We start from the raw sequence: 14,001 nt of genomic DNA on the forward strand, positions 1-14,001 counted from the left end.
ACAAATAATTTGGGAATTTTTATGTGGTGGTGGTTATAAATATACGCACTCAAATGGACGCTACATACCTTGCAAACATTGTGTGTGCAGACGGTGGTGATGGGTTGGAAGGCCAGCTCCTGGCAGCACACGCACATGAAGATCTGCTCCATCTTGCGCAGGAAATTCTTCATATGCACACAGATAGAAACACGTGAAAGGAGGAGGGAAAGAAGGAAAATACATGTTAAAACTGAAAAACAGGCAAACCAAAAATCTGCAGACATCCAATGAGTCGCTTTGTGAACGCAAGTGTTTGAGGAGCCTGAGATGTGTTATTGTGTTAAGAGTGTGCTGAGATGCATACTGGTCCCTCTGCAAGGTGTCCCATGGCTTCGTCCCAGAGTTTCTTGTTGGCTGTGTCCTCTCGGATCAACTGCTGCTGCTGCTCTGACAGCTTGAATGTCTCCTCTATCTTCAACCGTTTAGAGGGAGGCTCCACCGCTGGTGACGATTCTGGTAAAGAAACACAACTAGGACTTTAACAAAGCAGCTACTCTTGGAGTATAAAAAAATGAAAACTAAGCTGTTAAGCAAACTCATCTCACAGTGGTGCATGCCTGGGGGAAAATTCGATGACAAATATGAAATATTTACAAGCTATCTTAGGAGAAGTACCGCTGCTCGCGCTGTTCTCACCTGTCCTCTTCTCACAACACCTCTAAAGACAGTGTCTGACCTGCTTTGAGCTTCATCTCTGAAAGCACCCACCACTATCCCTGGTTGTCTTCTGCTCTCCGTTACTTTGGGGCTCATCCTCGTCCACACTGGCCATCGGCTGCTCGTCCTCCTCATCCTCATCGTTCTCCTCTTTCTCCTTGATCTTGCGTTGTCTCCGCGGCCTCCCCCTGCCGGGATGGTGCTTCCCCCTGCCGCTGCGACCGGGTCTGGCATTGGCCTCTTTCCTTGTCTTGTTAGCCATGGCTGCCAAGTAGCCGGGCGGGTACTGCAGAGTAACACACAATCACTAAGAAGACTGCTTATTTGGAAGAAGAAAGTACAAACAACCAAGCAATGTATGTTAGTGTCTACGCAGTGAAGTTCACACATAGATGCAGGCACACTTGCGGTCTAACCTGAACATTAAGGTCCAGTTTTTTTATCCTGTCCAGCCCTTCAGGTGTCCATGGCGCCGGTTCCAGATCGTCCCGTCTCAGCAGGTACCGCCACACCAGATAACCGCACTTTCCTATCTCTGGCCAGTATTTTACCACCTAAGTTTCACCCCAAAAACAAACAGCAACACATTTTAAACATAAAATTCAGAGATCTTCAGGAGCAGGATCAAGTAACATCTCAAATCTCTATAATCTAAGTATCAAATTATGAGTCCTGCCTGGTCTATGAAGTAAAGAATCAAATTATTGTTACAAGTACAGCTTCCAAAATAGGTCATATTAAGTGAGAAGGTCAAAGAACAGGTGGGGATTAAGTGGCTTGTCCACAGATGGTTATATAAGAGTCTTTCTCACTATCATGCTTCCCTACATTTCCTGTCTGTTATGATAACAGTTCTGGTCCATATTTGTGATTTATATCATTTTTATTTATCTTAAGCAATAAGAAGACCTTGTTTTACAGCCTAAAGCAAAACCTGTCTGTACCTTGTAGATACCATCATAGCGGTTTCCCTCCTCGGGAGCGTATTTGCTGATGCGTCGGCCTTTGGAGCTGCGCACCACTCTCACCGGCTTTCCCGCCCGCCAGTTCCTGGACTCTGCCCCATCTTTGTCGTTCAGAGGTGCATCGCAGTTTAAAGCCAAAGCCCTGCAGGAGTCGAGGGGAGCCAAGGGAAAGAATTATAGATGAGACAGGATGATGTTAATCAAGTCTGACTGAGGATTTGGGATGTTAATGAATAATCAATGATTAATTGCTATTAAGAAGTTAATCACTCAAGCTTGTTATTTGAAAAAGACACCCTGTAAATAAAAAAAAATGAACAATCGGTGAGCTTTTTAAATTAGATTTTTTTCCAAAAGAACCGCATTTAGTGCAAAGTTTGCAAACCTGAACTTGCGGTGGCTGAGTGGACATTTTTAAAACCTGTAAAGTTGAGAACAAAACCTACGTAGATGGACGGTCATACCTGTTCATGTGGGTCAGGGTCTGGTCAAAAGAGTGCTCTCCGATCCGTTTGTTTCCTGAGAGGTCACGGCCCCCGCTGCCTGTGTAGGTGAACTCATCTCCCCGGTCCTACAGGTCACGGCAACATAATTGAGTAATTGAGGTCAAATGCCACTACTTCACACGTGACTCAGTAAACTACCTGTGAGAATACACTTCTGAGAAATTCGTAAACATCTTGTAAATAATAGAAATAACCCACCACTTCATCCTCGAAGCCCCCGGCCAACACCAGCGAATAGGAGCCGTCGTTACTGCGCCCGTGGATACCACCGACATGTGGCCTGTGAACACCTGCCTCGCTCACCTGAAAGCACAAAGAGAGAAACAAGAAAAGCAGAGGAACGTAATTATCATGTGTGGAGGAGACAGATTTAATATATAATATAGAAATATATGATAATATACTTCATACTGAAATGATACTGACAGTATTTGAGGATGAGACAACTGCTCGATTTTCTGGGAATTTTAAATCAATTATCAGAGTATTTGGCTAACCTGAACTCTGAATTTCCATGTGGTTCCAACAGGAATACCGGGTATGGGTCCATAGTGGTTTGAAGGAACAATTGTGCACTCCTTGGTACGCCCCACGCAGGCCATACCCTGCAATTACATCAAGAAAGACAGCAAAGAAACTAAGCTAAATGCACAAATATACCATCTAATGTCCACCTGAGTGAAAAAGTAGTGTTAAGGAGCGGGATTGCTGATTTGTAGGTCAAATCTAGCAAAAGCTTTCAGTGAATATTTATGTACAAAAAAAATGTTATACTTTCAAGAAATTATGAGCATACCATTCACAGAGGGTATAAAAACTGAAAGTACAAAAGCAACTTTTCGCAAAGTATTTTGAGGGTTATAAAATTGCGATAATGTGAAAGTCAAGAATAAACGCTGTGTGACTCACAGCGCTTAAATGTGCCCAAACACACAAGCCAGGCTGTTTTCAATTAGTCCGCAGAGAAAGGGAGCATTCTGGTAAAGAAAGGAGTTGTTTTCCGTTGGCAGTTCCAGGAAAGTGGCTAAGTCATGCTTAATGGCATTGTTCACATTACACCACGGAGCGGAGCGTCAGGGAGACAGCGAGCCCAGGATGGAAAGGAGCCACGCAATATCTCCAAGTGTTGCCATTAAAAAAAGACTCTTAGGAGATTTGGGGGAAAATATTTAACAGTATGCTTAAAACAGATGCTTAAAAAAAAAAAAAAAAAACAAATTTAAATACATGTCAGCTGTCTGCTTCTGTCTCATTTTCTGCATCAGCAGCTAAAATGAGATGATTCTAGTTTTTGCCAATGTAATTTTCTGCTTTGTGCCCTACAAAACCACAAAAAAATTGAAGGAGGAGGTGCAGGAGGTGTTCAGGTAGTCGTGTTATAATTATATGAGAAGAGCTTGATAATGAGCAAAACATTTAATCAGTTTCAAGCACATTATATAACTCAAACCAACATCATTAATCAACTCCAGAAGCCTGTTGAGTAGATATTAAGAATTGTTTGGGGGATCAAAGACGTCTGATCTGATCATCTGATTTGAGAGAATAATCTGCGGCGTGCTGAGACAATATTTGACTGAGCTTCAAAGAAAAACACACAACCATTTATCTCTCTCATCAAGCACAACACAAAACTCGGAGCAGACAGTCACCTACAGAAAATATTAAACACATACTGTCACTGATACACAAACCAGTTTACAGTAAGTTAATGGAGTAAAATGGCTGTGATGAATGGATAACACCCCAAACCTTCCCACAGGAAAAAAAAAAACAACGACAACAACATGTAAAATAGGCAAACTTGTGGTTTAAACTTAAAAATGAAATGAATTCTGCTCTGAGGAGGTCCATTTCTTCTCCTTTTAAAATCACTTTTTAGACTATTTTGAATTCATGAAGTGTTACACACTCAGAAATTCATTTCATTTGGTGCTCTTCTTGTCGTCTTTCAGACGGACAAAAAAAATGAAAAAAGAAGTGGATGCATTTGGAAAATGCTGGCCTCAGAAAGGAGAGCGTGACTTTTCAGAAACACTGATAATCTTGGTTGTCATTCTTTTTAAAATTGATTTCTTGCAATAAGTGTTACGGTGTAAAGTTGACGGGTGGAAAAGCAAAATCCGTCTTCAGCCTCTTGTACTGAGCATGTGCACGCCACTTGAGCCTGCGTGTGCCCAGTTCAAGAGACTGAAGCAGAAAACAATCTGGAAAAGTTAATGTTGCAGAAAAACTTTTGACACTCAAACTGCTTTTTCATATTTTTCCACATAGCCTTTTGCTCCTTCCAGGCAATTTGAAGAAGAACCACAGGTCTTCCCTCAGGCTCGCTGTTCACATTTTCTTTCAATCTTACAGGGACACCTGGTGTGTGTGTGTGTGTGTGTGTGTGAGTACTTTTAAAGGTCTCACCTTTCCCCAGTCCCTTTGACTCTCAGTCGTTGCTGAAGGCATCTTGGCCTTCTTCTTGCTGGCTTTGAGCTTCTCTCCTGCCTTGACAACCTCACTGGTGTCGTTCTTACAGGTGGGACAATACCTGTAGAACAAAAGGAAATCATTTCCTGCTGACGTAGTGTCGTGTGTGTGTGTGTGTGTGTAAGTAACAAAGCTCTAGATAAAAAGATGGAGACGCTGTTTTAACACAGAAAATCCAGCTGTTGACAATCAGTGTCATTAAGTTTGATATAATCTCTCCTCAGCTAACATCCAACAAAAGATTTTATCGAAGCTTAAGATAACTTCAGTGTTTGAATCAGCATATTTTGACATAACCACTTTCCTTGGTGGAGATTCAACAAAGAAAAAGATTTATTGGCCATTTCCTGGCAAACACAAGTCACTGTAAAATATAATGAGGAGCACCACTTCCCCAAAATACCCAGAAGGCAAAGACATTTGTTAATAAGTACCTTAAAGAGAAATGTTGCACTGTCTTTTACATAAAAAGTGTACCAGGAAGTTGGTTAGGGAATGCTGTCTGACAATTTTATGTTAAGCTTTTCGCCATTTCATCTCCCAAAAGCAACACACGCCAGAAATAGAAACAGAGGGTGGGGATCTTCCTCTCCATAACTGCCAAAACACTAACACCTAGTTTCTGTTTGGCAGAGATCCTCAAAGCCACTGCATTAGATAAACTCACACCTGCGACTGCATTATGTCATTATTTCATATTGATTTTAACATCAATCACCACTTAATTACATCTTAAATGCACTTAAGCTCCTACTAAACACCATTAATCAGCCTTCTTAAATTGACTAGTGTCAGATCTTGGAGCTAATTAGTGAGCTGCACTCTCTCACCAGTCCTCGTCATCCGGGATGGTGGTAAGTGGCGGGTTGAGGCAGTAGATGTGGAACGCCATGTTGCACTCGTCGCACAGCAGCTGCATGTGAGCGTCCTGCTTCCCACCGCACACGCAGCAGGAGCAGAAGCGACACTCCGCGTCCGGGTCGGCCTTGCAGTGCTTACACTCGGGCCCGCTCTTCCCTGGATCCGAGGACATGGAGGACAAATTCATACACGCATGCACACGCACACACCAACGGTTGTACTAAAGGCAATAAAGACTCTGTTGCATACGTTTAAATTGTCCATCCGCAGCCGAGAGCGGACAAGCTCCGGGTTTTTCCACCTGGTAGATTTCATCCAGAAACTGAACTTTACAATCTCCGATCACATCTCCGGGACCCCTGCAGGGAGGGCGAGAGACATGGACAGAAAAAAAAAGGGGGGGGGATAGGAAGAGAGAGCAGGAGATGAAGAGACAATAACAGGAAGCCGAAGAGGGAGACGAAAAGAGTCCCGCAACCCTCCCACCTAGAGGGAGGGAGGATCCTCACCCCAGGAGAATCTTGACTCGGAGCTCTTTGTTGGTGCGGGTGGTTTGGTTGAGGGACTGGACCTCTGCGTCGAACCAGAAACCTCTCTCCTCTGGGGTCTCCAAGTTGTAGTTGACCATCACATGCATGCCCACCAGTAGCTGGTCCCACCGCAGCAGGGTCCTGGCGCGAGGCCGCACATCCACTGGTCGCATCTCCACAACACCGTTCTCTGGGTAACTGGGATAGGGAGAAGAGGGGAGGCAGGCAGAGAGGAAAGGAGAGGGGGGGGGGGGGTTTAGGTGTTTGAAATCAGCCTGATTTTTACATTCCTGTCTTATCTACACAAAGAGACGACGAGGCTCCCGCTGAGCACTCGATCAACAGTTGGGTTGGAAGAAAAACTTCAACAGTGTAAAATCCTCAGGAAGATTTTTTTACAATTTTCTAGCTAGCAAAAGCAACTCTTCAGAAACTATTTAACATCTCAATGCAGTAAGTGAGAGACTGCTCCATTAATAAGCAGTATATCTTTCTGTACAGGAAAAATCAGTCAACAGAAGCCCACACAGGCACAGAGAGACAAAAACTATCTGTAATACACGTGGGTTTTTGCACAGAAAGTCGAAATGTTGAGATCAGTTGCTGTCCAGAGCCACAGCATGTAATTGTAGTATGACCTACAGATCAAAATTAATTATTAGGTTATTCAAGCGTGTATTTCAGGCCCCTGAAACATGTTCATCATCAGTTTAGAAAACAAAATGATGTTATTTTTTCTTTATCAATGTCATATGCTAAAAGGTTCAAGCACAGGTCTATTTAAGGACAAAGCAGCTATAAAAACTTGACTAGAAGTGAAACTAAGCCAAAAAAAACCATTACCAATAAACTTGTGGATTTAATTTCAGACTGGACTACTTTTACACAGTATGTCTACACGACATATTCCACAGATACAGCAGCTCTTACACAGTCTATAAGGACTTCTGATAGAAAAAATAATTACTGTAATTAAACATTAACTTTTTCTACTAAACAATACCCATTCACATACTGTAGATTGTTCATTTGCATCTACATACAATGAAACTCAGAAAAACAGTTGGACTTGGATTTTGGAGCTAATAACTGTGGAGGATTTTTACAACTATGGCCTCCCTCCACCTCTCCCCATTAATCTACACGGAAAATAACTGAATATGGCAACCTTACTGCCGTCAGCAAAACACTGGAACAAAATTGGACCTGTTGTTTCTGAGATATCATGTAAAACTAACATATAGACAGGACTAAGTCCCCAACTGGAGGTATTGGAAGCAAGAAAGAACAGAAAATGATCATCTTGCTCCATAGCAGCGTCATTATATTCACTGTGTAATATTGCTTGTGCTCTCCAACCAAAGGCATGTTTTAGATGCCAAGAAAATTCAGGCCTAACGTGACTCAACGAGAAAAGACAGACTAAAGTCTGATCGGGCTTTTGAGTCATCTACATCCTGAGCACAATTTCTGGAAACCGCTGTACAATCTGCCCCACTCGACAGCAGCAGCAGAGTGAGGAAAGGTGAGGTGACTAAAAAATGACCAACAGCCAAGATAAACAAATGTGTAGTAATTACAGGATTAGGCTGAATAAAATGTCCACAGAACTTGATGTTTTCTGATGCTAAAAAAGGTTTTGTTTTTTAGAATATCACTAAACCACTAGGACACTCTGTACAGTTTGAAATGTTCCTCCTCTGCCAAAAAGAAAATCGGAACAAGTGTGATGTGTCTTCTTGTCTAGCAAACTTGGAGTGGAGATGTAGTGAGGTTAACTGCACAGGTTTCCTGCCTGCCAATCATCATTAAGCTGCGAGGATCAGGCCTGACTCTGGAATGAATTGACAGCTGGTTTGCTTGCCAATAGCTCGAATTATGCTTACAGACGAACAATGTGTTAGCAGTGAAGTTTAACTGCACAACAGCCTGCACACTCAGGTCCGCTCGCACAGTGGGAGGTTGAAGGGGGGGGGGGGGCAGGGAATTGCGTGCATGAGCAAGCAGTGCATGTTTGCATTTTTTTGGGGAGGAGGGGTGGTGGCTGAGCATAAACCGGGTACTTTCTCAGACAGTCTGCACTGACGCAGAACCAACGACGGCCTGTTAGGCTCTGGCTAAAAATCACAAATGCTAACTTACAATGCCCGACATTTTAAGATGTTATCCGTGCAGACTGTGCACTTATGCTTTTGCTTTCTTACTGAGAAGACTACGCTGCATATTTGGAGCCATTATAAATTGACGGGAGAAAGTGCACAGATGTAAGACTGTAAGAGTTGTAGCACACAAGTAGCGTACTCCCAGGAAGAATAGGCCGGGGCACAGTGCAGGGATTTCCTTTTTTTAGGCCCGAGGGATTACTGCAGTTTTGGGTAGGGTGGGGTGGGGTGAGGTGAGGTGGTGGTGGTGGTGGTGGTGGGGGGGTGAATAAAAGCAACACACACAGACACAAGCCAACATGTACATGTGAACACACACTCACACACACGCACACACACACAGAGGAGAGGAATATCAACCTTGGAGCACAATAGGACTCAGCATGAACAGACCACACAAGCTCCAACTGTCTGTACTGTTGTACACTCGCCCTCATTCACATCGTGCCAGCTACGCAGGCACCATAAAAATGAATAACGGTATAAAAGAATAATATTGCAAGCTTAAATATCTTACAAAGCCAGATCTGATATAAAATGACATTTCATTTTATCAGTGTGGACATTTAGGGACTTACTTACAATGACTGGAATGGTAAAATACAATTTAATTCCTTTCATACACATGTAAAAGGCAACAAAATCATATAATGGATGCACTACAATTATCTTAATGGGGAAACATGACTTGGATCAATTGAAGTGAGGCTGCTGGCCCTGCAATGTGATACATTCATTAGAGAGCCCCTGCTAGTTTTGTCTAGGTTATATTTCCCTGCATTTGATGCTTTATCATAAATTCTATACATAAAAAAACATACAATAACCATGATATTATTACTTCAGATCCCTTAGACTTCTTTTTTTCTGAGGATGTACTTGCTGACCCAAAACTGCCAACTAATGCCTCTAATTAAGAGTCGACCAGCATATGACGGCAAACAAAATTCCTTGTAATAACTCACAAAAACACTAGAAAACATTTCTGTCCAGATCTGAGATATACAACAACCACCAGAACAGAAAGCACTGGTCTGCATTGTGTTGGATCATTTTAGCCCTTAACAACAGCTGCCAAACATTTTGGCGGTGACATCAGTACTTCGTGCAACTGCCCATGGTTGATGGGTGGAGGCTACTCTCAACGGACACTGCTTTCAAGTTCATTCCAAATTTTGTGATACGTTGTCGCCAGATCATTTATCTGATTTGACCTGATTGTCCCAACTAGTCTGAGGGTCTGAATTCTAACATGTGCAGCGTCAGGTTTAAATGCCTACACAGAGTTAACTTGACTGTCCGCCTACGCTCTCACAGTGGCTAGACCCAAAGCCTGGTATTAAATAAAATGCAACTTTCCCTGGAGTTGTGGGAAGGAGGAAGAAAGAAAGGAACCGAATCATTTCTATCAATACAAAGTGTGTCTGAATGAAATGTATAAACATATTTGATCAGTTATGAAGTGGAGACAATATGAATTATCAGCAGAAGGGCTCTTACAGTCTGTTCAGAAACCATAATTATGTAGCTGAAGTCCCTGTAAAGAGGAAGAAAATGAAATGAGAAGTCCTCAATTTACTGATAAGCAGCTCAGTTTGAAATACACTGACGCTAAACAAGCTATCTGAATATAATTACTTGACAGAAGTGAAGCAAAGTGACCGCAGTCTCTCTTAACCTCGGCTCTGTGAGTAATTGAAGCCAAAATGTGAAGCTGCAACTTTATTAAAAAAAAAAAAAAAAAAGTACTTTAAAGGGATTCATCCCATCATTTCAATGTAACAGCACACATCTTCATCAGCTTCCTCGTTTTAAGCTCTAATAGAGCACCTGGGTTTCTGGAAAATCAGTGAAAGCTAACATAACTCATAGACAATAGCTGATTGTGGTATACTATCATATAATGCGCACTAACACTATAGCCTGACCAATATCTTTAAAATCAAGATTAAGTTTTATAAGCCTTTGAAAAGCACTTAACATAGACATATTTGATTTAAAGTATTTTTTGATCTAATGATTCCTCACATTTGGTTCATAATGTGTAGGATTTCAAGATTTCCGATTCTGATAACCCCCCAGTGGGTGTCACAGTGTATCAGACGCTGTGATGAAAATCTAGTCTCACACAATCCTGCACAGGTTAAGAGTGTGCAGATAACGGACTACTAACAGATGCTATAATTGCACAGTGATCACACAAAGTGACTTTCAACAGTTTTGACAAAGATACACATGTACGTACTGAGGAAGGGTCTTATACGGTTGAAACTTTGGCCTTTTTCATAGCAGACATTGTGATTTTTTTATGGCAGGAAAAGCACATTAATGATGGCCCCGTTCTATTTAAAGACCAACTGAAATCACATTTAGTCATCCCTTTTGCAGTGTTTTTTTTAAAATATATTAATTTAAGTTTTTAAAAATTACTACTAAAAGTAAGAAGGATAATATCAGAAATGCTCCTTTTGTCCTCTCAGCTGACTGGAGTGGCGTGACGGTGTCTGTGTCTGACTGACAGCAGCTGGCAGGCTGTAGGAAACATGAGACAAAGTAAACAAACGTGTGCTGTAGCCTGCATGTCATGGGCAGAGAGCGTGTTGTTAGCAGTAACATTAAAGAGAACTGGACCAAAGTGACATTTGCTGTATGTTTACATGCTGTTTAATGTGCTGCAGCTGAGCAGCTAATTAGCTATCTGGCCTGCTAGCTGACGTTAGCGGTGTACTTTTCCCCAGTGAATGTTTGTTTGGTGGCTCGTTCAACGAGCTAATGTGCAGGACAAGAAGACGTGTGTTCATGTTTTTGAGTTAGATAAAAAAAAAAGGAGACTTAAATGTGGAAATGTGGATTGTTCTTCAAAGTCTTCAAAGTCTGTGGCTCTTTTTTTTGTGTAGCAGGATGCTATCAGGCTCAGTGTAAACAGTCTCTGCTCTGCTTGTGATAGAACGCTGACGTTACTGCTTTATGTAGTGATGATTGGTTTTATGGAAACATGTTATCCATCTACATAGACTTAGAACGAACAGTATTCTGTTGAATTAATGCTAAGCTAGGGGGCGCCATTAAGAAACCAAAAAAATATGAAACATACGTTTCCTCCTTTTGGTTTCTGACAAAGGACGAATTATTTATAAAGCATATTCTATGCCGTAGCAGACAAAAAAAGGCAAATTAATTTCAGTTGGACTTTAAGTGTCACAGTATGCCATGACAGCGTGACAGTGAGCCAGCATGCACAATTATACCAGAATACTGAAACCAAAGCTATCATTTATTTTATTACTAACACCTGTGCTTTTCCTACCGTGAAAATAAATGTCTGCAGCAAAAAAGACGTAAACCATACTGTCAAAGATTATAGGCACGGTAAACATGACCCCAAAATCTAGTATATCTATCAGCAGATCTGTAATAAGATATCAGTCATCCTGTATTCTAGTCGGGATCTAGATACTACTCAACAATCAAACAATGACTAGTCTGTGCAGAAAAAGGAGATGGAGGAGTGGGCGTGTGAGAAAGAGAAACTAAACTGAAACTACACTTTTGTTTCGCTCTTATTTCATTGTGACTAACTTCATTAGAAAGTGAAACATATAAAGCTCTCTCAGGCAAACTGCCACAGCTTTAGATACTTGTAAGCAGTCTCTCCAGGCAATAGCGATCGCAATAATTAACACAAATTGACGAATATACTCGCTAGTGCTTGCGAGTTGTTTCTTGTGATAAGCAGCATGTTTTTTTTTTTTTTAATAAAAGGAAGTGATTACATATGACTCTTCACCAGTAGTAGATTTTTAAAAATTGCATTATTTTCCTTTGCTTGTAATTTTTCCCCAATTCCCACAGTTTTTCCTGCAATAAGTACATATAAAACATTAAAAAATGCATCACAATTTTTGAGAAAATAAAGTATTTTTGGCCACAATAATCACAGGAAAACTGTGAAATCCTGGAGGGACTGTGTAAGACATCTTCACTGTGTACTGTGTGTGGATCCTTGCTAATTAGAAGATAAAGCCTCTCTTTTAAGCAAAACCATCCCAGAACACCATTTTCAGTTCGACATATCAAGCGTGATTACAAACTATCCAGATTTCTCACATGCAGTGCGGGGCTCGGCATGTCAATAGGCCTTTTTTCACAGCAGACATTTTCGACTTGTCAAAATAGGAAAAGCAAAGGTGTGATTAATAACATTAACGATGGCTCCGTTATATTCAAGTGTCCCAGTGAGCCATGACAGTGTGACAGTGAGCCAGCAAGCGTAATACCAGGAACCTGAAATTGAAGCAGCTTAATGGAATTCAACCGTCATTAATTTTACTAGTTACACCTGTGCCTTTCCTACTGTGACAAGTACAAATGTCTTCTGTGGGGCAGAGATCTCAAAGCAGTGGGTGACAGTGCTCATAATAACCCTGTCAACATGTGGATTCTTAAACTTGTCTGGGTTTAAATCATTTCATTGGGGTCAAATGATGTCACAGGATATGTTTTTTGTTCAGACATTCAGTTTGCGGTGCAGTTTAGGCACATTAATTTGCTTTAAGATGCTTAAATTTACGACATTATAAGGCATTATTAAAAACCGAGATGCCAAATTCTATCTGCATATGACAAATATAACAGTCTGCTTGGAAACTACATGAACTTAAATTATGTTTGTCAATTTAATGTCTATATTTGTTACTCTCTCTACAGAGAATCTTAAACATATGCTGAACTCAGCCAAGATTTAACCATGAAACCATATCTGAGAGTCTTGTTTTAGAGCAAGACACACACATACACATACACATACACACACACGTCATCCCAGTTCCTGGGAGCAGTGGAGAGAAGATTCTCCCAACATATCGCTTTGATTTTGTGGCTCATTACATTCTGTAGAAATGCTGTCCAGACTGGATTCATGCAAAAACATGGCGGTTCATTTTTTTTAGGGCTGGTTTTCTTTCTCAAGACTATGCAGGCAGGTGTTTACTAGGGGGAATGTGTGTGTGTGTGTGTCTAAGCGTGGGAAGGCGAAGAGATCTTACCCACCCTCCACTTTTCTCTGGCAAACAAGATGATGGAAGAAACCTGGAATGGCGCTCAAGACAGAGAGGGATACTACGCATTTAATAGACAGCAAAAAAAAAAAAAAAGAGAGACTATAAGAAAAGCTTTCATCAAAACAGAAACCTGATAATTTAGACCTTTTGCGTTTGCTGCTGTGGCTTCTCAACAGCACGCAAATTGGAATTTTATTCGTGGCACAGTTGGTGAGGACGCAAATCACATACTGCTGTGACGTCCTAGGTTTAAAACTAGCTTGGGACCTGCGTAGTCATGCATCTCTCCCTTTCTCTCCCTTCCCCGCTGTTACCGATCAAATAAACCAAAAGAGGCATGTGAGGCTAAAACAATAACCTGAACAAACAATCAAACAGACAGATAAATAATTAAAACCATTAAATTTAAATAAAAAGGGGAAAACAAGATGGTTTGCAATATTGGATCGTCCCTGCTGGCACACTCCTGTCCCGTTGCAAATGATGAAACAACAAATAAAAGCAGAATACCAGGGAATTGGAAAATTCGGAAGTGTCAAATGGGAATGATGTTTGCCTAAAAGAAAACACACATTTAGTGCTCAGCAACCCTTGATGTAGTTCCTCTAACACAACATCCCATGACAGAAACACACACACACACACACACATATATGCGCACACACTACGACACACACACACAGCGAGGACGCTATGTCTCACCGGTGGCATGTTCACAGCAATTACAGACAAAGCTGAAGGAG

At 41.4% G+C, this 14,001-nt stretch overlaps 1 protein-coding gene across 2 annotated transcripts in view; it reads right to left on the reverse strand.

The window, feature by feature from the left end:
- The window catches only part of LOC137170312 (E3 ubiquitin-protein ligase UHRF2-like), a 32,804-nt gene that overhangs the window by 4,256 nt on the left and 14,547 nt on the right, over positions 1–14,001 (reverse strand). For both annotated transcript variants that reach the window (XM_067573577.1, XM_067573578.1), the window contains exons 4-15: positions 6,016–6,234; positions 5,756–5,865; positions 5,476–5,662; positions 4,583–4,706; positions 2,668–2,775; positions 2,369–2,473; positions 2,129–2,235; positions 1,644–1,806; positions 1,116–1,253; positions 751–985; positions 347–495; positions 69–167 (exon numbers count right to left, since the gene is read on the reverse strand). In XM_067573577.1, coding sequence (XP_067429678.1) covers positions 69–167; positions 347–495; positions 751–985; positions 1,116–1,253; positions 1,644–1,806; positions 2,129–2,235; positions 2,369–2,473; positions 2,668–2,775; positions 4,583–4,706; positions 5,476–5,662; positions 5,756–5,865; positions 6,016–6,234 — 1,744 coding nt within the window. The remainder of the gene's footprint in view (positions 1–68; positions 168–346; positions 496–750; positions 986–1,115; positions 1,254–1,643; positions 1,807–2,128; positions 2,236–2,368; positions 2,474–2,667; positions 2,776–4,582; positions 4,707–5,475; positions 5,663–5,755; positions 5,866–6,015; positions 6,235–14,001) is intronic.

The sequence above is a fragment of the Thunnus thynnus genome, chromosome 19 (genome assembly GCF_963924715.1).
Source record: "Thunnus thynnus chromosome 19, fThuThy2.1, whole genome shotgun sequence".
Classification (NCBI taxonomy): Eukaryota; Metazoa; Chordata; class Actinopteri; order Scombriformes; family Scombridae; genus Thunnus; species Thunnus thynnus.